Source organism: Meriones unguiculatus, chromosome 21, assembly GCF_030254825.1.
Source record: "Meriones unguiculatus strain TT.TT164.6M chromosome 21, Bangor_MerUng_6.1, whole genome shotgun sequence".
Classification (NCBI taxonomy): Eukaryota; Metazoa; Chordata; class Mammalia; order Rodentia; family Muridae; genus Meriones; species Meriones unguiculatus.
In genome coordinates this window covers 4,326,457-4,353,596 of record NC_083368.1, presented here as the reverse complement: position 1 = coordinate 4,353,596, position 27,140 = coordinate 4,326,457, and the positions used below count along the sequence as shown (strand labels likewise).

Here is a 27,140-nt window from a genome sequence, read left to right as displayed (position 1 = left end):
CTAGAGTGAAGAAATGGAAATGAGATAAGCAAGCGGGACAAACCTGTACAGGAACATGTAAAAGGTTACTAAACCATAGTCTATAATTTCACAGGCTAGAGAAGATTGGGAATTTGTAGATCCAAGTAGTAGGTTTTTTGGTGGGGCAGCAGTGAAGATGCTTGATAATATTTCTCAGAAGACTGTGATGCTCAGGTTACATATCTCGGAGCCACGTCAAAGAGCAGAAGTGACTATCTGGGACTATAATGTCTCAGAAATGGTATAAGAGCCATTAGCCAATGTCATAAGACCCTTTGTTCTTCTACCGCAGCTACAGCCCAAAGTCCTCAACCAGTAAAGATAATAATACGTTTTACTAATATGTTTATCAAACACTCTATTTTTTTTTATTATCATTGATTTTTTTTTTTTTTAGTCCTGGAGAAAAGGGGTTTTCGTAATATAGATTTCAGACTTCTAATAGAGCTTTACTACACTTAGTTATCAAATAATAGCAGACCATATATTCAAATTATTAAAGTGCCACTGACCTACCTGATTGCCTCTCTTACTGTTACTTTAACACAGGGTCCAAACCAGTCTTGAACTATAATCCTGCTTCTGCCTACCAAGTGCCGTGATTACCAGGGCATGCCACTATACCTGGCTTCTGCATATCAATTTCAAAGAGAATGACACATAGCAGTATCTAGAATTGAAGTCTCCCTTTTCAAATCAGTAAATCTGACTAGATTTTCTGCCCATGATCACTACTTGATGAGCTCAATATGTCACACAGTGTCCTTAGTTTTCAGTGTTGGTTATTTTTATGTACATTAAAATGTCTGTGAAGAAAAGAAACAAACAAACAAAACCAAACAGAGCATTGGGTATGTCAATCAAAGTGTCCATATTTAATAGGAGTACAATTAATAGTACATTAAAGGGAAAATTAAGAATACTTTTTAAGAAATACCAATTTTAGGTAGGCAATTGTGAGGAAGATAATACTCATACAAGCCAGAGCCACATGATTCTTCCACAGTCCCCAAGGTGACAGATCTATGCCCTGGTTTTTCAAGTGGTCATCACCAGTACATCTGAAATGTAAAATACACAGAATTAGTTAACTCCATTCAAATGTTAATCAATATATTCGGCATTTCTTATTGCTTAGTCAAATCGAAACTTTCCCTTATAATTTACTAGACACTATGCTAAGCAACCTGTCCCTAGTTAAGTTTAGTTAACATTTTAAAATAAGGTCATCTAATTTATTAGAACCTGAATTCTATTTTAATTGTTGCAGGAATGCATCTTCAAATAGGAAGTTTCATTTCCATTTAAACACACACACACAGAGGCACACACAAAAAGACAGACATAGATACACACTCAGACACAAAGGTACACAGAAACACACGCACACACACACACACACTCAGAGACAGCCTTGCATTCCATGACGTTCCCAAAGGCAATGGAGCAGAAAGAGGTGACAGGGTCACAGTAATCAGTGACACATTCTTGTTCTCATTGTCCTCATGCTTATGACTATCTTTCACTCTGGGCTCTGGGTCATCATCCATTCCAGTTCAAAGACGATAAGTCCTTTCTAAACTATCAAAGCAGCCCATTTATAACCCAGAAGTTCTGAAAAGAAAGAATTCAAACCCATTAAAAAAAAAAATAACACATGGGACTTTTAAAAAAAAAGTCTCAATCAATACCCAGAAAAGTTTGTTTTTTTTTTTTCACTAAATATGGCTCTGACTGTGATAAGCTACAGCAGCTTGTTCAGCATGCTCTCATGAATGTATGAAGGTTCTCTTCACAGACTAGAAAATTAAGGCTCAAAAGTTTCACTCACGCCACCTATATGCCCAGCAGCTGTTTATAGCTCATCACAGTAAGACTCAAACACACCCTGACACTAAACACAAACTTACATTGTGTAGCTATTAACACAGGTGCTATTGGCAGTTGTATTGAGTCCTGGACAGAAGTCTTGTCCCAAGAATTCATTATGCTGCAAAGCCTACAACACACATAAGATCAGAGCAATGTTAACAGTATTAAATTCCAAAATGTTCCTAAAGAACTAGCACAATTGTGTGAACAAACATACTGTTATTTCTGAAGGTATGCCAAGCTGCATGGGCACATTCTTTCCTTTAAAACACTAAAATGATAACTTTTCCCCTAGCATTTAAGAAACTCAGGGTTGGGACATTGCTTCCAACAGGCCACGAAGGAAGACAAATGACTATGCCATACCACCTTCTTCCTGATTATAAAATCTATAATTAAATGATAATTATAAATCTATAATTAAAATGATATAATGGTGCACAATGAATATTGTTCATTTAGAGAAGGAATCTTTTCTTGTTTTTTTATTAAATTTTTATTTTTTATATTAATTAGTTTATTTACTTTGCATCCCAGCTGTAGTCCCCTCCCTGCTCACCTCCCAATCCCATCCTCCTTCCCTCAGCTATGGCCCTCTCCAAGTCCATGGATAGGGGAGCTCCTCCTCCTCTTCCATCTGACCCTATCCAGTCTAATTAGCTTATCCAGTCTAATCAGAACTGGCTGCATTGACTTCCTCTGTGGCCTGGCAAGGCTGCTCCCTCATCTGGAGGAGGCACTCAAAGAGCCAGCCACTGAGTTCATGTCAGAGACAGTCCCTGTTCCCCTTAGTATCCAAGGGAACCCACTTGGATACTAAGCAGCCATGAGCTACATCTGAGCAGCAGTTCTAGGTTATATCCATGAATGGTCCTTGGTTGAAGTATCAGTCTCAGAAAAGACCCTTAGGCCCAGATATTTTAGTTCTGTTGCTCTCCTTGTACCTCCTGTCCTTTCCAGGTTTTCCTAACTCCCCCTTCTATCCTAAGATTCCCTGCACTCTGCCCAAAGTTTGTTTATGAGTCTCAGTATCTGCTTTGATACAATGCTAGGTAGAGTCTTTGAGAGGTCCTCCATGGTAGGCTCCTGTTGTGTTTCCTGTTTTCTCCTTTTTTCAATGTCCGTCCTGTTTGCCTTCCTGAGTGAGGATTGATCATCCTACCCAGGGTCCTCCTTCTAGCTCACCTTCTTTAGGTATACAGATTCTTGTAGGTTTATTCTATATTATATGTCTAGTAGCCACTTATAAGTGAGTATATGCTGTGTGTGTCTTTCTGTTTCTGGGATACCTCACTCAGGATGACCTTTTCTAGATCTCATCATTTACTTGCTAATTTCATGATTTCCTTGTTTTTAATTGCTGAACAGTATTCCACTGTGTAAGTATACAACTTTCTGTATCTATTCCTTCCTTGAAGAACATCTGGATTGTATCCAGGTTCTGGCTATTACGAATAAAGTTACTACAAACATGATTGAACAAATTGTTGTGTACTTGAGCATCTTTGGATATATGCCTAGGAGTGGTATAGCTGGATCCTGAGGAAGTGCTATTCTAATAGGATGAGAAAGTGCCAGATTGATTTCCAAAGTGGTTGTACAATTTACAGCAATGGAGGAGGGCTTGCCTTTCTTTCTCCACATACTCTCCAACATGCATTGTCACTTGAGGTTTGGATCTTAGCCAGTCTGATGGGTGGAAGGTGAAATCTCAGGGTCGTTTTGATTTGCATCTCCCTGATGACTAAGGAAGGTGAACATTTCTTTAAGTGTTTCTCTGCCATTCTATATTCCTCTACAGAGAATTCTCTGTTTAGCTCTGTTCCCCATTTTTTAATTGGAATACTTGATTTGTCGCTGTTTAACTTCTTTAGGTCTTTATATATTCTGGATATTAGCCCTCTGTCAGATATAGGGGGGTGAAGATTCTTTCCCAGTCTGTAGGCTGTCCTTTTGTTCTGATGACAGTGTCCTTTGCTTTACTGAACCTTTATAGTTTCATGAGGACCCATTTATTGATTGTTGCTCTTAGAGCCTGTGCTGTTGTTGTTCTGTTCAGGAAGCTGTAACCTGTACCAATGAGTTCTAAGCTGTTCCCCAATTTTTCTTCTAACTGATTTAGTGTGATTGGTTTTATGTTGAGGTCTTTGATCCACTTGGACTTTAGTTTTGTGCAGGGTGATAAATATGGAGCTATTTGCATTTTTCTACATGTAGACATCCAGTTAGACCAGCACCATTTGTTGAAGATGCTGTCTTTTTTCCATTTCATGGTTTTAGCTACTTTGTCAAAAATCAAGTATCCATAAGTCTTTGGGTTTATTTCTGGGTCTTTGATTTGATTCCATTGATTCACCACTCTGTTTCTATGCCAGTGCCATGCAGTTTTTATTACTATTGCTCTGTAGTACAGCTTGAGATCAGGGATGGAGATACCTCCAAATGATCGTTGTTGTACAGGATCACTTTGGTAATTCTGGTTTGGTTTTTTTTTTCTGTTTCCATATGAAGTTGAGAATTGTTTTTTCAAGGTCTGTAACAAATTTTAATGGGAACTGCATTGAATCTGTAGATTGCTTTTGGCAGGATGGACATTTTCAATATGTTAATCCTACCGATCCATGAGCACGGGAGATTTTTCCATCTTCTGATATTTTCTTCAATTTCTTTCTTTAGGGACTTGAAGTTTTTCTCAAACAGTCTTTCACTTGCTTGGTTAGATCATGCCAAGGTAGTGTATATGTCCTTTGTGGCTATTGTGAAAGGAGTTGTTTCCTTAATTCCCTCTGGGCCCTTCTGTCTTTGGTATACAGGAGGGCTATTGATTTTTTTGAGTTAAGTTTGTATCTAGCCACTTTGCTGAAGGTGTTTATCAGCTGAAGGAGTTCTCTGATTGAATTTTTGGGGTCGCTCATGTATACTATCATATCATCTGCAATTAGTGATACTTTGCCTTCTTCCTTTCTAATTTGTATCCCCTTGATCTCCTTTAGTTGTCTTATTGCTTTAGCTAGGACTTCAAGAACAATATTGAAGAGATACGGAGAGAGTGGGAAGCCTTGCCTTGTCCCTGATTTCAGTGGGATTGATTTAAGTTTTTCTCCATTTAGTTGATGTTGGCTATAGGCTTGCTGTATATTGCCTTTACTATGTTTAGGTATGTGCCTTGTACCCCTGATCTCTCCAAGACTTTAAACATGAATGGATGTTGGATTTTGTCAAATGCTTTTTCAGCATCTAAGGAGATGATCATGTGGGTTTTCTCCTTCAGTTTGTTTATGTGATGGATTTCCACATATTGAACCACCCCTGTATGTCTGGAATGAAGCCTATTTGATCATGGTGGATGATATCTTTTATATGTTCTTGGATTCAGTTTGCAAGTATTTTATTGAGTATTTTTGCATCAATGTTCATAAGAGAGATAGGTCTGAAGTTCTCTTTTTTAGTCTGGTCTTTGTGTGGTTTAGGTATCAAGGTGACTGTGGCTTCATAGAATGAGTTTAGTAATGTTCCTTCTGTTTCTATTTTGTAAAATAATTTTAAGAGAATTGGAGTACACACTTCTTTGAAGGTCCGGTAGAATTCTGTACTGAAACCATCTGGCCCTCGGCTTTTTATGGAAGGGAGATTTTTGATGACTGCTTCTATTTCCTTGGGGGATATAGGACTATTCAGTCTTTCTACCTGATCTTGATTTAATTTTGGTAAATGGAATCTATGAAGAAAATTATCCGTTTCCTTTAGGTTTTCAAATTTTGTGGCTTCTATAGTAAGACCTGAGGACTGTTTGGATTTCCTCTGTGTCTGTTGTTATGTCCCCCTTTTCATATCTGATTTTGCTGATTTGGACAGTTTCTCTCTGCCTTTTAGTTAGTTTGGCTAAGGGTTTGTCTATCTTGTTGAATTTCTTTTTTTTTTTAAATCATTATAATTATGAAACTCAGAAGATTCACTATACTGAATTAAGACCCAACTGTTTTCTTTGTATTTGTTTAGTGGCTAAAGCTAATATGGTTGCTGAGTATTACAGTCTATTTCTCTTCAGATTTCTGTTTCAATATAAACTATGTATTATAGCCTCCTATCCTCATTTACTTCTTTGCTAAACAGAAAAAAATATTTTTCAAAATCAATTAATTAACCTTAATCTTCATGTTTCTCCAGTAATGGAGAAAAACTACAAAAAACCCTCTGACCGCCCAATAACAAAGACTAATAGCAAATTATGATCATTGTTCTTGGGACAGGCTCACACTTGTGGCTAAGTAATCACAAGATTAGGCTTGATTCTACTGTTCCTAGCATGGAAACCCAGTCATAATAATAAGCAAGGTCAACTTACTGTGAAGCCATATCTAGGAATACTGAAGTACTGAAGCCAGGACAACCAAGGTTCAATGGTTCTGAGATTCACCAAAAGACCAGAAAAAATCTGTAAGATAAAAAAAAAAACCTGTAAGTCAGAACCAAGCCAGTGATTTCATAACTCTACATAAGACCTCCTTCCAGGCCCCTACAAGTAGATTAGTATGAGAATATATGCCTGTATTTTCATAAACCAAGGTGGGCTGAGGCAGAGGGACTTGGCATGCCAATTTAAAAAAAAAAAAGAAAAGAAAGAAAACCTCCCCTGCAGATAACCTTCACTTTTAAACATCTCTGCTAAGACCAAAGAAGTAAGAAAACTTCCAAGTTATTGTACCCACTTAGTTGTGCTTGGCATGAGTATTTTAACAGCGGCTATTTAGGACATTAAAGGGAGGATAATACACATATAATTAACATTATAGACTCAAGTTACTTGAAGATCCTTAATTATTTAGAATATATCTTCAACTTTCTGTGTAACTGCAGTGGAAGATAAAGAAACAGAATCGTCCCTTGGTCTCCCAAGGGTATAGGTGGGTCCAGGCATCCCATGCAAACTAAATTCTGCAGATGCACAATTCTCTTATTTTTAAGATGACACAGGACTTTAACACAACCTTCACACAGCCTTTATACTTTATTTTTTAAAGATTTATTCATTTTTATTTTGTGTATATAAGTGTTTTGCCTGCATGTATTAAAGAGCACTGGGTACAAGCCTGATACCCATGGAGGCCACAAAAGGTATAAAAGCCCCTGGAATTGTAAGATTGTAAGCCTGTAAGCTTCCACATGGGTGCTGGGAATCAAGCCTAGATCCTCAGAAAGAGCAGTCAGTGCTTTTAACTGCTAAGTTATCTCTCCATCCCAGTCTTTACACTTAAAATAGCTACATCACAAATGTTCAAAGATTCTCTGCAGAGTGATTAAAATACCCAACACAACACAAATACTAAGTGAACAGTTGCTGTACTCTATTATTTATGAATAAATGAATGTATGGATGAGACAGGGATTCCCTAGGTAGTCCTGGCTAGTCTAAAATTTCCTATGTAGACCAGGCTCGCCTCAAAGTTGCAGTAATCTTCTGGACTCTGCCTTGTAAATGTCAGGATTTTTGTTATTCTACCATTACTGGAATATACTGTTCTGTAAGAAATAATGACATGAGGAAAAAATGACATGCATACATAAGAAATACACATTTTTTTCTCGGTTGCAATTTTCATATGGACATGGGAGGAAGACTGTATGTATTATTCAAATGATGATCCCATATGTGCTCCTTCTAATAACCCCAGAACTATAGAACACACTGGAACAATTTGGAGCAAGCATGTAGCTGAACATCCAGACAAGATTTGTTACTTACCACAGTTTACATTCTACAGTATGGCTTTAATATTAATTTTAGGTTCAGAACGTAGCTATAAAGTAATCTCCAAATTAGAACTGTTAAGAGTATGGTGTGGTGATCTGCAGCAGAGAACTATATAGCTCATATCTTCATGTAAGCCTTACCTACAGGGATAGAGATGGCTCAGTGGCCAAGAGCACTTACTGCTCAAGCAGAGGACCTGAGTTGGGTTCGCAGAACCCATATTAGATGGATCACAACCAGCTCCAGAGTATCTGCCATGGTCTTTTGGCCTTTGAGGGCACTGCACTCCTACATATACTCCACACAGAAGCATATACATGCACATAATTTAAAAATAAAAAAAAAATCTTAAAAGAAAAAAGGAGACTGACCCCAAAGCAGAATCACAGTGCAGAAGGCAGGAAATGACCGTTGGAGAAGAAACCTAAGCACAATGAGGGCCTCATGATATGTGTTCTATCATACCAAGGGAACGGGGACATGCAAGACAATGACAGTGCTGTTGGGATGCATGTGCATGTTCAGAACTGTGCTAACCAAACACTGATTATACGACAAACCATCTCTGAGTGAAATACAGTTTGATGGATCGCTTTAAAGTCCTGCTTATAAACACTTACATAGCAATCAGTCCAAACAGGACTTAAAACATATGTTTTACTTGTTTAAAGATACTGTATTTATTGGATGAGAATGTAAACAAAGATTATCATTTTCTAAATAATATGCACACTGTTAGTTTCCAACTAAACTTTAGCAAGGCATCAGCTAATGGCGTCTCCTTGAGAGACAGCCTGTTCTGGTAAAGAGGGCTGCACTGATGTGCTGGCTATTCCTGTTTAATGATGCACAGAAAAAAATGAGAACAGGCCCTATTGATTGATCACTTGAGTGCAAAATTGATCAAGATTAGAAATAAGGAAATATTAAACAAACACCGTGAAATAAATAGGCATGTACTGATGGAAGACACTGTCAGTCAGAAACCTAGGAAGAGGATAGGTGGAATTTCAACGCTTTCTAGCATCTTCTTTTATTTTATTTTATTTTATTTTTTTTAGCATCTTCTTTTTAAAGACATGGTCTCAGGTAGCCCAGGCTGACCTCAAACTTATTATATAGCTAATGATGACCTTACACTACTGATCCCCCTGCTTCTAAGATCTGTCTTCCTTGGGCTGAGATTATGAACATATACTAACATGCTGGCTGTCTTTGAATGAATGAACATATATATATATGTGTGTGTGTGTGTGTGTGTATACACATATATATATTTAAATTTATGTATTCTATATTTATACTTCCTATTTCTAAAGCAATTTTCAAAATATAAAACAGACTCAAAATAGGCTCCTTGGTACACACTGTTATACTTTTTATGAGCTTCACTTTCCCTGTTGTGGGAATTCAACAAAACCATTTCTGGTTATTAAACAGTAGGCTACATGCATGATATGCTGCCATTTTTATGAAGACGTCAAGGATGATTCTTATTTTCAAAGTTCTGTTTATCAAGGTTGTCTAAAATCAGCATTTCTGTGTCTTCTTTCTTTCTATGATAGAAGAATTTACTGACTATTAAGAAGCACAAAGGGCTTTTATACAATGGAATACTACTCAGCAATTAAAAACAAGAAAATCATGAATTTTGCAGGCAAATGGTAGGATTGAGAAAAAAAATCATTCTGAGTGAGGTATCCCAAAAGCAGAAAGACACACATGGTATTTCCTCACTTATATAGACCTATAAGATAGGATAAACATACTAAAATAGGTACATCTAAAGAAGGTAAACAAGAAAGAGGTTCAGGGGTAAGATGATCAATCATCATCTAGAAAGACAAAGGGGACAGACATTGGAAATAGGAGAAAACAAGTAACAGGACAGTAGCCTACCATAGAAGGCACCTGAAAGACTACCTAGCAGTGTATCAAAGCAGATGCTGAGACCCATAACCAAACCTTCAGCAAAGTGTAAGGAATCATGAAGGAAGGAGGAATTAGTATATCATAGAGGGAACAGAGAACCCCACAAGGTCCAAATATATCTGAGCACAGGGGTCTTCATTATCCAACCAAGGACCATGCATGGATATAACCTTCAACCCCTGCTCAGACATAGTCCATGGTAGCTCAGTATCCAAGTGGGTTCCCTAATAAGGGGGACAGGAATTGTTTCTGACATGAACTCATGAGCTTCCCCTCCACCCTGAGGGAGGAGCAGCCATGCTAGGCCACAGATAAGGACATTGCAACCACCCTGAAGATACCTGATAAGCTAGGGACAGACGGAAGAAGACGAGGACACCCCCTCTAAGTGGACTCAGAAGGGGACAGTGAGGAGATGAGGGAGGGAGGAGAGGATTGGGAGGGAAAGAGGGAGAGGACTACATACAGCTGGGATATAAGTAAATGTATAAAATTATTAAAAAATTAAAAAAATAAATAGATAAATAAATAAATAAATAAATGAAGCGCAAAGGGTGCATTAGTTTCAATGGCAGCAACCTTGAGACAGGGTCTCACTGTAAAAGCTAAGGCTTGGCTTGAATGACCAGCCACACGCCTGAGGGCCAAGATTACAGATGTACACCACATACTTGGATAAAAATCATCTTCGAAAAGCTTATTACTAAGGACATGTCAGCAAAGCTCTATCAACATTAATTAGCACTACAAGAGACTCCATAGGAGTCAGGAAGAAAGCCCCAACTTTCTCTTGATAGTCATTCTATTTCAGCATCTGGTTTCTGAAAGTTTCAGAGTCCCAATGTAGAGACTCCTCAAAGCAGGTTTCTGCAACCCATGAATACATACAGAGAAAACAAGGTAAGAAGCATCTTCTCAGTGGATCACTGTCTATACTCACCATCATAAATACAAACGAGATTGTCATGAGAAGTGTGGCTACAGAGACCACACTTTGGCCTGCTGCTATGGCCAGGGCCATGGAACTGGCCGTATAAGCCACCATTATAAGGGTGAACATCATGATGAAAAAGGCCTCCACCTTCTTTTTCAATCCTTAGAGAGAAAATAAGTAGTCAGTGCAGCTGAGTCTATTTGGCTTGTCTGCTTGTTGTGCAAACAATACTGTAGAAATTATCAACAGAATTAATGAGAAAAGGCCACCCATTATCCAACTACTCGGGGCCACCAATTTCATTGTTTTACTCTGTGTAACTGCATCAACTGACAGAGTTTCCTTTTCCATGCTTACTTTTAGAGCACTATTTAAGATAAAATGTGGATTTCCTTACATACAACTAAGAATGATTCTGAGCTCCTTACATGGACAGCCATGGGAAACACAACTGGCCCCAGTACTGGCCTTCTCTCATCACAGACAACTCACCCACAGGAAACATCCGTTTACCCAGACATCTCCACATCTCTCAATGTTTGCTGTATATACATAGTGAAGAAACTTGGCTCGCAATTACATGACCTCAGGTGGTGTACTATATACAGGAGGGGAGGACTCTTCTAGCTGTGTTTCCCCAGACATAGAAAATAAAACTGAGTTCTTAAACTACTTTATAATGAGATAACAATATGTGTGACTATATGTGTATGTGTGTATCACACAATATGATGATATTAAAAAAGTGAAAGAAAAATGGTTATAGATCCCATGTCATATTCTTGATGATAAACTTCACAAAAAAAAATGGAAGCCTTAAGCTCTATCAGTGATTCTCATACGACAGTGCTTTGTAAAAAGAGAATTACTAATACGAATGCATGTGCACATGCATCAGAAAAAAAGTATGAAAATTTGGAATGCAGCAATCCTAAGGTCAAAGCCTGGGCATAATATAAAATTAAATGTCTTTCTCTACCAATGATTTTTGAAATAAATAAACTCTCGAAATCAAGTTGGCTTTCTTATTACAGAATATGCATCACAGTATGTATAGTTATTAAAAATTTTTAGATCTGTTTATATAACCACATAGAAAAAGGTAAATAAAAAATACAAGGAGAAGTTAACTTCACTTCATAGCCAAGACTAAAGGCACTTCTGTTTGGCCTGTTACTTACCTAACATGAAGTATACTATACAAGTGTATATAACACTTGGCAACAACCTCATGGGTAATAAATCAGATATCAGCTTTCCAAAGAAGTAAGAAGATACTCTGTAATATCCACCGATATACTCATGTCTATAAAAACAGAGCACATAGAGCCCAGGTCAGTCTAGAAGGCACAGGACAGATGATGGGGTGCCTGCTGCACCATCAAAGCTCTAGTAAGGCAGCACTCACATTCTCCAGGCTGACCCCCATGCCTTTCCCAACAAAAAGGAAATCCTATGCATTTTCAAAAATCCACATTGTATAACATATATATATATATATATATATATATACATACAATTTATATTTCCCAATTGAACAAATAAGTAAAAGACATGGATAACACTAGGATGGTATTTTGACCCAATTGTGGATGTCACCTGTCTGACACAGAGCTAGAGTAGTGACCTACTCACATGAAGAGTTTCTTCTCCACTACGAAGAGCTCCACAGCTGACACACTGCTGAAACACTGGTTGGTAGTCAAGAAGAAGAGAACCCCAGCTCTGCCAGAACATAATGGGAACAAAAGTACCAATCAACTCTGTGTACTTAGGCCAGTAGTTGACAAATGATATACTACTAACAAATGTTTTTAACTAAAACTGCTTTGCATTAGCATGGGGAGAGGGCCCAGGGGGATGCTCAGCAGGTACAGGAGACAACCTGACTTCAATGCTGACGACCACCCTGAGAGCGCTGGCCTTCGCAAGTACACCGTGGCGCATACACACACATGCATACATACTTATACACAGAGAAGGAAGAATGACATCATTACCATTCAGTCTCTCCCCTGTGTCTGTGTCCCCACAGTGGTGACTATGTGACTCCAGTGACTACATGTTACAGCAGATACTGAAACTCTTGGTTTTAGACTGTTGTGAACTGAACTGTGTTGTTGCTGTAAAATTCCTGTTGAAGGAATGACCTCCTAATATGATGTTACTGGGAAACAGATCATTTCAGTCACGTCCAAGTGTGTCCTGCATGCATCAGAAGATGGCTATCAGTGCAGCCTGCATTATTTAACTGTCAACTGGATACAGCACAAAATCATCTGGAAAGAATGTTAGTGAGGAGTTATGCAGATCAGCTGGCCTCCACGCATGTCGTGGAGGATGGTCTTGACTGTTAAGCGGGAAACTCTCCCTGAATGTGGTGAGCACCACTGCATGGGCTGGGCCCTGGCATGTGTAAGAAAAGACAATGGCTGCTGAGTCGAGCAGGCCTAACTACCTGCTTATTCTCTCCCTGATTTTGACAGTGAATGTGATGATTTACCGTCTGGCCTTGTGTTCCCCAAAATAATAGACTCTAAAATGGAAACGAAATAAATCTTCTTCAGGTTGCTTTTTGGTCAGTGTATTTTATCACAGCAATAAAAAAATGAGACTACGATGAAGCCCAACATAAAACTGTCAATTTACTTAAAACTGGGATATGAACTAAGGGCCCTAGATGAGCAATAAGTGCTCTTAACCTCTGAGCCACTGCTCCAGCCCTCAACTTTCTTCCCAGATACTACACACTGTACAAAGTCCACAGCCTCTAGATTCTGTGTACATACTGTGTTTGACTAAGAAAGGACCCCCACAGAAATCACCAATTATTAGTGATTTTGGAAGCAATTTTGCTATCTCAGCCTCTAAGGAAGGTAAAAACATAATGATATAACTCTGAAAACAGATCACTAGAGTAAAGCTAACTCATTCTATACAGAAAGAAAACTTATGAATGACAGACTTTTATGTTATTCTTTTGAACACAGAGTTTTCCACACGTGAAATGACTTTATCAGTCCTCAATAGTAAAATGGGAATAATACCATCTACACACTCTGGACTCTGGATGGTGTCCTGAGCCTATGAATGCCAAACACTGAATTAAATGTCTATAGCAGACTGTGGTTCTCAATATATGAATCATGGCACGGAGTATGACCCTGAGGTCAGTGCTACTACTGAGCACACATGCTCATAGCATGGCACACAATTAAAATATCTCACTCTAAAGCTGGCTTCAGCAACATGTACTTTTTAGTCTCAGCCACACAAGAGGCTGAAGCAAGATCAAAAACTTCAGCTGAGTGGTTCAGTCCACACTGGGAAAGATTGTAAGACCCACATCTCAAAGGAAGGAAAAAAAAACAAAAACAAAAACAAAAAACCTAAACCATTATGAAAACAAAAGTTTCAAGAGCATGCTGGAGAGATAGCCAAGTGATTAAGAGCACTTGCTACCCTTCCAGAAACTTGGAGTCAATTCGCAGTACCCACAAGACCTCTCGCAAACATCTGTAATTCCAGTTTTAAGCAATCTGAAACCCCCTTCTGGCATCTTTAGGGACCATATACATGCCATGGTATATAGACACATACAGTCAAAACACCCAACCACACCCAAATCTTTAAAAAAAAATTCAAGGACATAATCATGATTGAATCTACGTATTATCATAATACAGTTAACATAAATTGAGTCCCACACATGTACTCAAATTTCAAGTCAAATAACCCAAAGTCTATACATGGAAGTTGTCTCATAAGCAACAGAAAAAAGCAAAAATATTAAAATCATGCATGCATTATCAGATACTACCAATACAAAGAGAAGACATCCTGCAGAATTAGGGAAAATATTTATAAAATATTTATTGGATAAGGAAAATAGCCCTGTAAAATGAAGGATACTTAAAACCTAACAACAACAACAACAACAACAAAGAACAAAAGACAAAAGACTAAAATAAGTATTTCTCACAGATTAAATTGATTTTTATTATTATGATGCAGAAAATCTACAACACCTATGTGCAGCAACCAAGAACCTAACAACTTATATGGAAGACAGAATTTCATTTCCTTAGAAAATTATCATAATTTAGCAATTCTACTGCTAAGGTTCCTGAGAGACTAAAAGCAGAGATGCAAAATGTACCTGTAGAATCATAATATTATTCAAAACAACCAAAGGGTGGAAGCAATACAAATTTCCAGAAAGAGGTAACTGGATAAACTATGTATGTGTGTGTGTGTGTGTGTGTATGTATATGCATATAGAGAGAGCAAACACATGCCCACATACACATACATACATACATACATACACATACACATACACACACACACACAACTAAATGAGCCTTACAAAGGAAAGTAATTCTGACTAAGCTGCAAAATGGACGAACCATTAAGACACTGTACTAAGGAAAATAAGTCAGTCATCAAAGGACAAACACTTATGACTCCACATACAGCAATTTCATTTCTAGAGTTGTGAAATTCAGAGACACAAGGTAGGATGGTGCTTCCCAAGGGGAGAGATGAAGTGGGCACTGAGTAATTATTTAATGAATATGTTGGATCCATTAGAAAAAATACTTATCTGGAGATGGATGTTGTCAACAGACACAATATTGTGAATGCTATTAATCCCACTGAACTCTACTTGAAACTGGTTAAAAGGATATATTTATTTTATGTGTTTACAGATTTGTGTATATGGAAAAGCCAACTCTTTCAGTTTTCAATTCACAACTTATTCTCCCCCCCAAAAAAAAAACCCAACAGTGACATTTATACTGAACGTTTACTAAGCTTAAATCCTTAATCAATATTTAGAGCTTAAAGAAAGTAATAGTATTTTATCAATACCAAGATCCAAATTTTGTTGGTTTTGCCTATGGAATACCTTTCTGTACCTCTTTTCCAAAATAAACTTTCTACTTTTCTTTTGCTCAGAGCTAATCTATTCTAATTTTCTATACAACAGAATGGGGGCGGAGGATCCAAATTTACTTACCGATTCTGAATGCCAGCAGGATCATTTTTCAGGTTAAAGTAAATGGCACCAATAACTAGTCCCAGTACGGCTGTGACAATTACCTTTTCAAAAAAAAAAAAAAAAAAGGATTTCCAAATGTTTGCATAGCATTTATCGTTTTTCTAAAATTTATTTATTTATAAATTACAGTTTGTTCACTTTGTATCCCACCTGTGGCTCCCTCTCTCATCCCTCCCAATCCCACTTTCCTTCCCTTTTCTCCTCCTATGCCCCTCTCCCAGTCCACTGATAGGGGAGAGCCTCCTCCCTTCCCTCTGACCCAAGCATATCAGGTCTCATCAGGACTGGCTGCATTGTCTTCCTCTGTGGCCTGGTAAGGCTGCTCCCCACATCAGGGCAAGGTGATCAAAGAGCCAGCCACTGAGTTCATGTCAGAGATAGTCCCTGTTCCCATTACTAGAGAAACTCACTTAGAGGCTGAGCTTCCATGGGCTACATCTGTGCAGGGGTCCTTGGTTGGAGTATCAGTCTCAGAAAGGACTCCTGGTCCCAGTTTTTGGTTCTATTGCTCTCCTTATGGAGCTCCTGTCCTCTCTAGGTCTTTCTATCTCCCCCTTCTTTCTTAAGATTCCCTGCACTCTGCCCAAAGTTTGTTTATGCGTCTCAGCATCTGCTTTGATACACTGCTGGGGAGAGTCTTTCAAAGGCCTCTGTGGTAGGCTCCTGCCCTGTTCCCTGTTTTCTCCTTCTTCCTAGGTCCATCCTGTTTGCCTTTCTGAGTGAAAATTGAGCATCTTACCCAGGGACCTACTTCTTGATTAGCTTCTTTAGGTGTACAAATTTTAGTATGATTATCCTATATTATATGTCTAATATATACTTATAAGTGAGTATATACTTATAAGTAAGTCTTTCTGCTTCTGGGATACCTCACTCAGGATGATCTTTTCTAGTTCCATCTATTTGTCTGCAAATTTCATGATTTCCTTCTTTTTAATCACTTAGTAGAATTCCATTGTGTAAATGTACCACAATGCCTGTATCCATTCCTCCATTGAGGGACATCTGGGTTGTTTTCACATTCTGGCTATTATGAATAAAGCTGCTATGAACATGGTTGAGCAAATGTCCTTGTTGTATACTTGAGCATAGCTTGGATATATACCTAGGAATGCTATAGCTGGATCTTGAGGAAACACTATTCCTAAATTTTCTGAGTAAGCACAAGATTGATTTCCAAAGTGGTTGTACAAGTTTACATCCCACCAGCAGTGGAGGGGGGTTCCCACTTCTCCACATCCTCTCCAGCGTGTCTTGTCACTTGAGGTTTTGATCTTGGCCATTCTGATGAATGTCAGGGGAAATCTCAGGGTTTTTTTTTTTTTTTTTTGATTTGCACTTCCCTGATGACTAAGGATGTTTAGCATTTCTTTAAGTGTTTCTCTGCCATTCTATATTCCTCTACAGAGAATTCTGTTTAGCTCTGTTCCCCATTTTTAATAGGATTACTTAGTTTGTTGGTATTTAACTTGAGTTCTTTATATATTCTGGATATTAGACCTCTGTCAGATATAGGGTTGGTGATGATCCTTTTCCAGTCTGTAGGCTGGCGTTTTGTTCTGATGACAGTGTCCTTTGCTTCATGGACACTTTCCAGTTTCATGAGGTCCCATTTATTAACTGTTGATCTTAGCACATGAGCTGTTGGTGTTCTCTTCAGGAAGTTGTTTCCTGTGCCAGAGTTCCAGGCTCTTCCCCACTTTTTCTTCTAAAAGACTTTGTGTATCTGGTTTTATGTTGAGGTCTTTGATCCACTTAGACTTTAGTTTTGTGCAGGGTGATAAATGTAGATCTACTTGCATTTTTCTACATAGATATCTAAACCACACAAAGACCCAATTAAAAAAAAAAGATACTCCAACCAAGGACCATGCAGGGAGATGACCTAAGACCCCTGCACAGATGTAGCCCATAGCAGTTCAGTATCCATGTGGGTTCCATTGTAATAGGAATAGGTACTGTCTCTGACATGAACTGATAGGCCTGCTCTTTAATTACCTCCCCCTGAGGGGGAAGCAGCATTACCAGGCCACAGAGAAGACAAGGCAGCCACTCCTGATGAGAACTAATTGACTAGGATCAGAAGGAAGGAAAAGAAGTCCTCCCCTATCAGTGGACTTGGGGAGGGGCATGCATGCAGAGGGTGGAGGAAGGGAGGGATTGGGATGGGAGGAGGGAGGGAACCACAGGAGGGATACAAAGTGAATAAAGTGTAATTAAGAAAAAATAAAAATTAATAAAAAAAATAAGAACAAAAAAAAGAACTTCAGACCTTCAGACCTCTTATGAGCACAGATAACTTTTTAAATGTAAGTAATGTCCATCTAACAAAAATTAAACATTCATTTATATACTTTGGGATTTCAAAGCTCAAAAAAAATCTACTTTAACAGTATCAAAACAAACTACAACATGAAACAAACTAAAATTGGTATAAGCATATATTTAGTGTATACATTTAATGTATAGTTGCATTGACACATGCACATTTTTTGTATGAAACAAGTCAAGTCTTAAAAACATGAGGGGTGTGTGTGTGTAAACTGAGGTGGCTGTGATTTCTCTAATGAGGGTGGTGGGAATGAACATTAGTCCTTTGCCAGAGAAGCCTGTGCCCTTAACCCCTGAGCTATCTCCAGCCTAATGTAAAGTAGTCTGTGAAGGCCACTTTTGGCAAGAAGCAAGGTTAAGTAGAAAAAGAGAATCATGAAGTGTGAAAGCTTGTTTGGAAATGCCCATATTCAGAAGAAAATTACAAATTTTTGCTATTGTGATAGAAATTTAGGATGGGGAAAACCCATTCCCTTGGCATGTTTTTATAACTCTTCTACTTTTGGTAAGCAGGGCAAGCTTTTAAAATAAATTTTAACAGCTCTATTAATATATAGTTTACACATATATAAATGAGTCTAGTCTTTCAACAGGAGTATTCACTATTCCAAACTACACACTTTGCATCATTTTTTTTTTTGCATTCAAACTTGCTATACTCACACTGCAGATGGAGATGCTTAGGATGTTTAGGAAGCCTTTCCAAAAGGCTTCCAGGTTCTGAAACCAATTCTAGTAATCTTTGAAACACACTGACAAAATGATTATCCCCTATGATCCTGCCAGTCTTTGACTGGGTGTACATGTTATGGAGGCTGTTCTACGTGTCAACTTGACCCAGCGGGAAGATGAAACCTCCATTGAGAAACCGCCTCCATCAGAGTGCCTTGTGGACGTGTCTGAGGAGGTATTTTCTCTATTGCTAACTTACATAGGTGGAATCATGCCACTGCTGGCAATACTAATCCTGGGCAGGTAAGCCTGAGCTATATACAGGGAACACAAGTCAGTGAGTGGTGGTCCTCCATGGTCTCTGCTTCAGTCCCTCTGCAAAGTTGTATTTCCCAGTGTTGTATCTCAGCAAATAAGAAAACAAACGTGAAAGCAGCTATGCTAAGTCTTGTACAATGGAAGGATGGAGCCTACCTACAAGCTTTCTGTATTTCTGACTTCTGTAGTTTTGAATAAATGGGTAAAAAAATCAAATTCTTCAAATATGTTATTTTTATTCAAATATACTTATCCATTTTTTCAAAGTGCGTTCTGACAGACTGTAATTAAATATTGTGAATTTATACTCAGCTGCTAAGGACTCTACAAGGGACTACTATCTCTTCCAAATGGATTTGATTTAAAAAAAAGTTAGCATATTAAAAAGACTAAAATTTAAAATACAACTAGCAAATTCATTCTAAGACCTACCAAATATAACCACATCTGACTATCTGCCAAGTTGAAATTGTATAGGTAACTCACTAGCTCAAGCCAAATTTCAGCTATTGCAAACAAAATAATCATTAGAATCTTATGATCATAAGATCATAAACATTGTATGAAACCAATACTTACAAAAATAAACAACATACATTATATTAAAAAAAACATATGCAAAGGTCAGTAAGCTGGGGCACAAATGACAAACAGGCCAAATGTACATTCATGGAAACTCATGAACTAAGAATGATTTTCACAAAATTTTACTACTCAGGAAGAGAAACACAAAGAGATTGTTGTTGACAATTTGAAAGTTCAGTGTCGGTTACTAGAGATACAGTGGAGAGGATACAAAATTAGAAGGATAAGTAGAAAATAAAGTCCTTAAACAGATATAGTAGTAGTAGTAGAAAAAGAGAAGCATTAGAGAAGAAGAATCATGAACCAAGCTCTCCCTCCAGAGCATTAGTTGGGTTACCTGAGCTATTGAGGCTTGAGGATTCCCCAGCAAGTTTTTGAATGAACGCTTGGCAATCCATCGGAGCTGATGACAGAAGGAGGTAGCATATATGGGCTCTTTGAAGGTTGATATTCCTTTCTTTTTCTGAGTATCTGGAAGTTGATCTAATTCAGCTTTTGTTTCTCTGTAGATGGAGGAGCTGGCATAAAACTCAACTAAGTTTTCTATTATTGGCTTCTCTCTCTTGGAAGGTTCTTCAGTCTTGTTTGCTTTGAACAAATGTGGATAAAGAAGTAAAATATTAATACTAAACAATTGACTTAACTCATTTTTTTCTATGGTTCCATAATTCTTTAATCCCTTAAATCTACATTTGTGTGTATTAAAAAAAAAATGGCTGGACATATGTCAGGATTCTGAGTGCTTGTGAGAACACTCCAAGAAAACAAGAGTCTCATGGCCTCAGTTTTTTCAAAACATGGAATTGTCCTTGGAATGTTTCATGCTTCTCTCAGGTGTGGTGGATAACACTGAGTTTACTTCAGATTACTCATTCTTGCTTGCTGCTGTTACTCAATTAAATGGTTATACTGTGCTTTATAGCCTCTACAGAAATACATGATTTTACCACGTGTAGCTTGTCCTTGAGCTGTCCTTGGGCAGCTTGATCTCATGAGAACTTCACTCAGCTAACTTTCTTAAATCTCAGAGCATTAATTATGCACGAGTCTAAAGTTAGATATTGCATAAGACTTCACTTGATTTCATTTATTAGCTCCACTTTCTCAGGTCCCATTGCCTCTGGAAGGATGACAGGCATGGTGGCGCATGACTTTAATCCCAGCATTCATCAGGCAGAAGCAAATGGATCTCTGAATCTCAGGACAGCTTGATCAATAGAACGAGTTCCAGGCCAGCCAGGGCTACATAGAATAAACTTAAACTTAAACTCTCAAAAGAATAAACTTAGTTACTGTCATGGATTTGCATAGCAGAAAAAAAAACCTAATTGGTGCATGCTTGACACCATCTTATGGATTCAGAAAACTCACTGACCTTTTCTATCAATTTACACCCTAATTATTCAAATGGACAATATTCTATACAGAGTTATTTTTTTTAATTTTGGCTTTTTGTCTTCTACTACTCACAGATGCAGAAATTCCTTTGTTTCCTGTTTTTTGTTTGCTTTTTCTGAGATAGGATCTCACTATGTATCCCAGGCTAGACTAAAACTTACTGTGCAGACCAGGGTGACCTCAAACTCACAGATATCTACTTGCCTCTGCCTCTCAAGTGCTGAGATTAAAGGCATGAGCCATCATGTAGGCTTGTTTACAAAATACTTAGGATGGCTAACCTTGGTTGCCAACTAGACCACATCTGAAATTAACTAAACCCCAAAGGGCAGGGTACACGTGTGAGGGATGTTGCTTGATTGACTCATTTGAGGTGGGAAGTCCAAGCCTAAACATGGATCTTTTAAGGTGGGAAGACCCTCCTTAAATCTGGGCAAATTGTTTTGGTAACAGCCTATGGAAAGGACATGGAAGGTGAAATATGGCTTCTTGTCTGCTTGTTTTCATTATCCCTAGGAAGTCCATCTATCCCACTGCTGAGACATTACTTCACTGGTATTAGAGCATATCGCTTTAAAATTCCAACATACAGTGAAGACCAGCTGAGACATGTAGCCTCATACTGAACAGCTACTGGAATCGTGAACTTTCTGTCAGTAAACAACCACTGTTAAAATCAAACACTCATACACACACACACACACACATACACATCCAATCGATCAGTTTTGACACTTAGAAAACCCTGACTAATACAATACTACTAAAAATAAACATTTTAAATTGGAAATTTGATTTACAACTAACACTTTCAAGAAAATGCTCATTTACAAATTAAAAAAAAAAAAAACATCCATAGCACTTATAAACAGCAGTCTGTCTATTAACTATTTTCACAACACTGAATTCACATGGATTTAAAAACCATGCTTTTTGTTTTGTTTTGCGGCATGGTCTTACTATGTAGCTCTGGCTGGCCTACAAAAGCATGTTTTAATGAGCCACACTACTGTGCTTTAACCAAATCAATTAGACTCTACCATATGAATTTACAAGATTCACATACCTTCATGGTCTTCTTCCTCTCTGTTTAATATGACGGCAGAAGAATCTCCATTGATGACATCAAGGAAGAAGTCTGCAGGGTTATTATAGGCCTCACAGTGGTAACCTACGAGAAGAGGCAACGCATGGACACAATCATGCAAGGACACAATCATGCAAGGACACAATCCTGATGGTCTTGGAAAACAGAGAACTTACACTCAAAGGGTTGGGCAGGGAGGCTTGCGAAGACAGAGCCTAGCAAGTTCTCCTTCTTCTCACTCTCTTTTCCCTTCACTAATACATCCTTTTCTCTTATCTATTTAACAAATGTTTCAATAACTCAGAAGGACTTTCAGACACATGAGAATGTCTTGCATTGGTGTGTACATAAACCATGACCTGCAAAGGGCTCTTGATATGTGCTGCTGCTGATGACTCTTCAGTCCAAGATCTAAATCCAGGTCAAAAAAGAAAACGTCAACTCTCCTTGTGCGCTCTGATTTTAAGACTTGCCCGTCATTATTGCTCCTTCAGCTACTGAGTGGAGAGACTTCAGCTACTGAGTGGAAAACTGAAACACCAGGATCTGCTATATGATTAAGGAGACAACAATCCTAGGTCTTTCCAGAACTGTCCAACTGACCAAACTGCTAGATGAGAATCTACTCATAACCACTGAACCTTTAGAGAAAGGCCGCCATGACTGGGAGGCTGAAGCAGCACAGGCTCAGTCAATAGAGACACCTAGGCACAAAGGACACAACTATTCAAATAGCACAGGAAAGTTAAAGGCCTAAGCAAGCAAGTACAACATGAAGAAAAACACCAACACAAAACTGAGCAGAGGTTCTTTAGAACAGAGTAACCATAGTAAGTCCACATGAAGACTAAGCAGCACTCCTGTGGATCCTAGGCTCTGTCCACAATTCTGTGAAGAAAGGACCTACACCACATGGAAAACAATCAACCATACCTGCTGATGCAAAGTACTGCAAGGCCTCTTGTGCTGGCCCATGGAACACGAGTTTCCCGGAGGCCAACAAGGTGAGGCTGTCAAACAACTTAAAGATGGAATAGCGAGGCTGATGAATGGAGAAGATGATTGTTCGACCCTGTTTCGACATCCTAAGTTACAAGAAGAAAAATAACAAGTCATTAACATTCTCATCCTCACATTTATTTTCCTGCTGTGTTTAAAACATCAGTCCCAATTTCAACTTGTTTTTTCTCTTATACACATAATGAATCAGCTCATCTCAAGGTATCTGCTTGGTGCCTAGGAAAATGAAAAGTGATGCTTTTATGAGAACCTAGGGAAGTTAGGAGGATGGCAGTTTTGTAGATCAGTTGTAAATAAAGTGCTTAGCATGTGAGAGGCCTTGGACTTAATCCTTAGAAACAAACAAAATCCCAAAACAAATTATTCCAGACAGGATTTCTTAAGAAAGGAGCAGCAGCAGAACTGAATCCACTAAAATGCTGACTGTCCAATGCAGACACTGGGGTGGTTTTCACAGGTGCTGGGTCAGAGAGTCTCTAGGAGAATACGTGTGTGTGTGTGTGTGTGTGTGTGTGTGTGTGTGTGTGTGTGTGTGTGTAGGTTAAAGAAAGGCCTTTATTAGGGTGAGGAAACACACACCTATACAGCAAGGCACATAAAATAAAGGATGCTCTGCTTGGGACTTACAGAAGCCAAAGCCTGGTTTTCACTGAGAACAGAGAGTTTTAAAGAATGCTTAAGGAGACTGTTCTCAACCAATTTAGAGTTGGTCAATTTGAGTAGAGGCAGGTGGTCCTCTGTGAGTTTGAGGCCAAGCTGGTCTACAGAGTGAATTCCAGGACAACCAGGGTTATACAAACCCTGTCTTGAAAACCAAAACAAACAAACAAAACAAAACAAAACAAAAACACACCAAGCAAGAGTATCTATCTAGAGGTAGGATATAGAATAGATGCATCTAGGAGTTCCTTGGACACCAAATAGAAAATGTAAAGTTCAGTCTGAAGTTTATCAAGTAGAATTTGCAGGGTCTCACAGGAATGACAGAATGGAGAAAAGATAGTCAAGGTAGAAAAACACATTTAACAAAGTATACTATAAGAAGGTCTACTCAGAAATCTATAGGTCAGTGTTTCTGAGCAAGCATCCCTATGTGTTTGTGTGTGAGTGTGTACATGTCTATGTGTGTGTGTGTGTGTGTATGTACAGTGAGATAATATTAGATGAATGAGCTAGGTAAAGAGAATGCACCAAAAGTTATGGAACCAACCCAGGTGTGCTCAACAACAGAAAAATGGGTAAACAAAGGGTCTTATAAGATTTGCCATTTTCAGGAAAGTAGATGTAACTAGAGAAAATTGTATTAGGTTAAAGCAGTCTAATAAAGACAAATATACTATGTCTTCTCTAATCTGGGGTTCCTAAACTGTATACATATGAATCATGCATGCTTACATGGCATAAAATTAGTAGTGCAACTGTTTAATAGACAAAGAGGCACAGGAGTGGAAATGGAAAATGGTGGGAGAGGGGAATGGAAAGGGTGTGCTTAACATGCAACACATATTTGTGTGAAAATATCCGTATGAAACACAGCACTTCGGTACAATAAAATTTAAAACTCAAAAGGAGGAAGAGAGACTGCAGCACAGACACCCATGATGAGCATTCACTCAGGAACTGTAAGATCTGGAAGGCAGCAGGGAGCTACCAGGAAGAAGCAGAGCTGTGTGAGGCTTGATCCTCAGAGTGGGTCTGAGGACATTCATCAGAATGAGTACCTCCTCTGAGAGTCCCCACTGAAGACTCCCGGACTCCAGACCTACAGAAGCAAAATCTGCACGTTTACACGTTTATCACTAAGTTTGCACAGCAGTGCTTGAAAAGGCAGATTGCAGTGGGGTTCTGTTGTAACCATACACTGTCTTCGCATCACCCGAAGGTAGCTGGGTTCTCTTGTCTATTTGATGTTCCCAGACTTATCAAGCATGTTCTATCTTAGGGCCACTGGCTTTTCCCTCCAAGCAGATTCTGTCACTAGATACAACCAAATCTCACTCCCAGGTCCCTTGTCCATGTCAAGATCCTCCTTGACCCTTGTGCTGTTTGATACAGCAACTCAGCCCCACCACAGACAGCCATTGTGACCTATGTTCTTATTTCATCATTCTTAATATCGCTTCTTTCCAAATTGTGTTGTTTACTTCCGAATCTCCTGCACAAAAAATACCTCCCACATAGAAGTAAGCAGATAGTAAATAAATAAAAGATAAGTGCTCTCGTAGCATTTACCTTTTCAGGAGCAAAAGGACAGCATTTGCTGTGCTTGAGTCCAAACCAGTTGTGGGCTCATCCAGGAAGAGGATGGAAGGGTCAGTGATCAGCTCCATGCCGATGCTTGTCCTTTTTCTTTCTCCTCCAGAGACACCACGGATAAACTGAGTTCCAACCTAAAGCAAGTGTCATCTTTACCAACAAGAGTGATCACAGTTGCCATCACTGGGTAAATAAACCTGTCCACCCCTGACTGTCCCCAGAAGTTTCTTGAAAGCACATGTTCTACCTCTTGTCTCTTATGGAGATACTTTATTGTCTTCACTCTGGAGATTATTGGTTTACAAACAGCAAAATGCCCGGGAGAAGGCAGTTTCTTTTCTTTTTTCTTTTTCTTTTTTTTTTACCAGATAGGACACTAAGGCTCTGGTTAGAACTTCAGGTTGCCTGACCTGAATGAAATGAAGTCCATCCTTTAAACAGTTCATTTTCCCTCAGAAGCCATCCAATTTCTTCGCTGAGACAGTGTTTCTCAGCAACTTGGCTTGACTGTAGGAATCCCCTCCCTGAACCTGCCTCCCCAGGGCTAAGATAACAAGTGTGCACCACCATGAGAGGCACACGGGCTCTGGGGACTGAGGTCAGGTCCTCATGCTTGTAGGCAGGTTCCCACCTGAGCTATTCCTTCAGCTGGCGTACTTTGTTCTAAGGTAGTGAATGAATGAGAGCACTAAAAGATACAGCACAGTTTCAGCCTGAGACGGGCAATAAAGAGGAAAAGGGAACACTCTGGACATAATCTACTAATCATCCAGCACCTGAACCTGGCTCTCGCTTTCAGTGGTCAAAGTGGACGGATACAAGGGGAGAGGTCATATTCTACAACACTATTTTAAGTACTTTTCAGTCTCCAGGTTGATACTGTCTATACAATAACTCACTGTAGAACTTACTCATCCTTTCAGACAAATCCAGAAGGTGAGATAGTCCACAGTAAATCTGGCTGAATCTTTAAGCCCCACATTGTCATTGTGAGAGGTCAGTAGGGTTGGGAGGGGCAGAAAGTAGTAAATGATTCAGAAATCACACAGCTCAAGGAGTTATAATCTAACATTATTTGTAATCCTCACCTTGGTCCTAACAAAGACTTTAGGAGACAATTTGACAAAAGTAAAAGAATATGACGTGATTTTTTTTTTTTATTTTGTTAGGTGATAATGGTACTCTAATAAGTAGGTAAATGACCTCATATCTATATTTATTTATTCTATTCTTCTGGGCTAGTGATAAAATCTAGGGTTTTGCACATGCTATGCGCATGTTCTAAAATTGAGATACACTCACAGTATCATGTCTTCTTTTTACAAGTATATAACAAGTATTAAGGGGTAAGGAACTATAAAGTTTTCTAAAATATATTCCAGTAAGAAATAGCTGAAGAGACTGTGGCATAAGATTTTAACAACTGAGAAAGCTATATGAATAGTATTAGCAATTAAATCATTATTTTATATAATTTAACATTGTAGAAAACAGACTATGTTTGCTACGCATGTTTTATAAAATATTTTAATAATTCAGATTATATTAATTCTAAGACATGAGTAAGCATCTTTCTACATTTCTTCTGGAAATACAAAAAATAAGTTATAGCAATGACTGCTTAAAGGTAAAGAATAATATGGAGGTACAATGCATAATACAGCATGTGCCTAGCACGGATGAGGACCAAGAAACAACAATCGGCACTAAATACATACAAAAAGAAAGAGAGGGGGAAACAGTAAATGTCAAGAAAAAGATCATTCTAGAGAGCAAAATCAAACAACTAAACAGGGCCAAAGTAAAGCAAACCCAGTAATTCAGAAATAAAGTCAAATGACATCATCCCAAGATTATATTTCCCAACCAAATACAGTTCATGCAAGACTGCTAGCAA

The 27,140-nt window shown here is 38.5% G+C and overlaps 1 protein-coding gene across 7 annotated transcripts in view; it reads right to left on the bottom strand.

Moving 5' to 3' along the window:
• Positions 1 to 868: 868 nt before the first annotated feature.
• Positions 869 to 27,140, bottom strand: part of Abcg2 (ATP binding cassette subfamily G member 2 (Junior blood group)) — a 114,504-nt gene continuing 88,232 nt past the window's right edge. For all 7 annotated transcript variants that reach the window (XM_060374180.1, XM_060374181.1, XM_060374178.1 and 4 more), the window contains 11 exons: positions 25,220 to 25,377; positions 22,901 to 23,052; positions 21,947 to 22,051; positions 19,820 to 20,070; positions 15,535 to 15,617; positions 12,147 to 12,236; positions 11,693 to 11,817; positions 10,518 to 10,672; positions 6,239 to 6,328; positions 1,932 to 2,020; positions 869 to 1,082 (listed from right to left, as the gene is read on the bottom strand). In XM_060374180.1, coding sequence (XP_060230163.1) covers positions 935 to 1,082; positions 1,932 to 2,020; positions 6,239 to 6,328; positions 10,518 to 10,672; positions 11,693 to 11,817; positions 12,147 to 12,236; positions 15,535 to 15,617; positions 19,820 to 20,070; positions 21,947 to 22,051; positions 22,901 to 23,052; positions 25,220 to 25,377 — 1,446 coding nt within the window. In that variant the 3' untranslated portion in view covers positions 869 to 934. The remainder of the gene's footprint in view (positions 1,083 to 1,931; positions 2,021 to 6,238; positions 6,329 to 10,517; positions 10,673 to 11,692; positions 11,818 to 12,146; positions 12,237 to 15,534; positions 15,618 to 19,819; positions 20,071 to 21,946; positions 22,052 to 22,900; positions 23,053 to 25,219; positions 25,378 to 27,140) is intronic.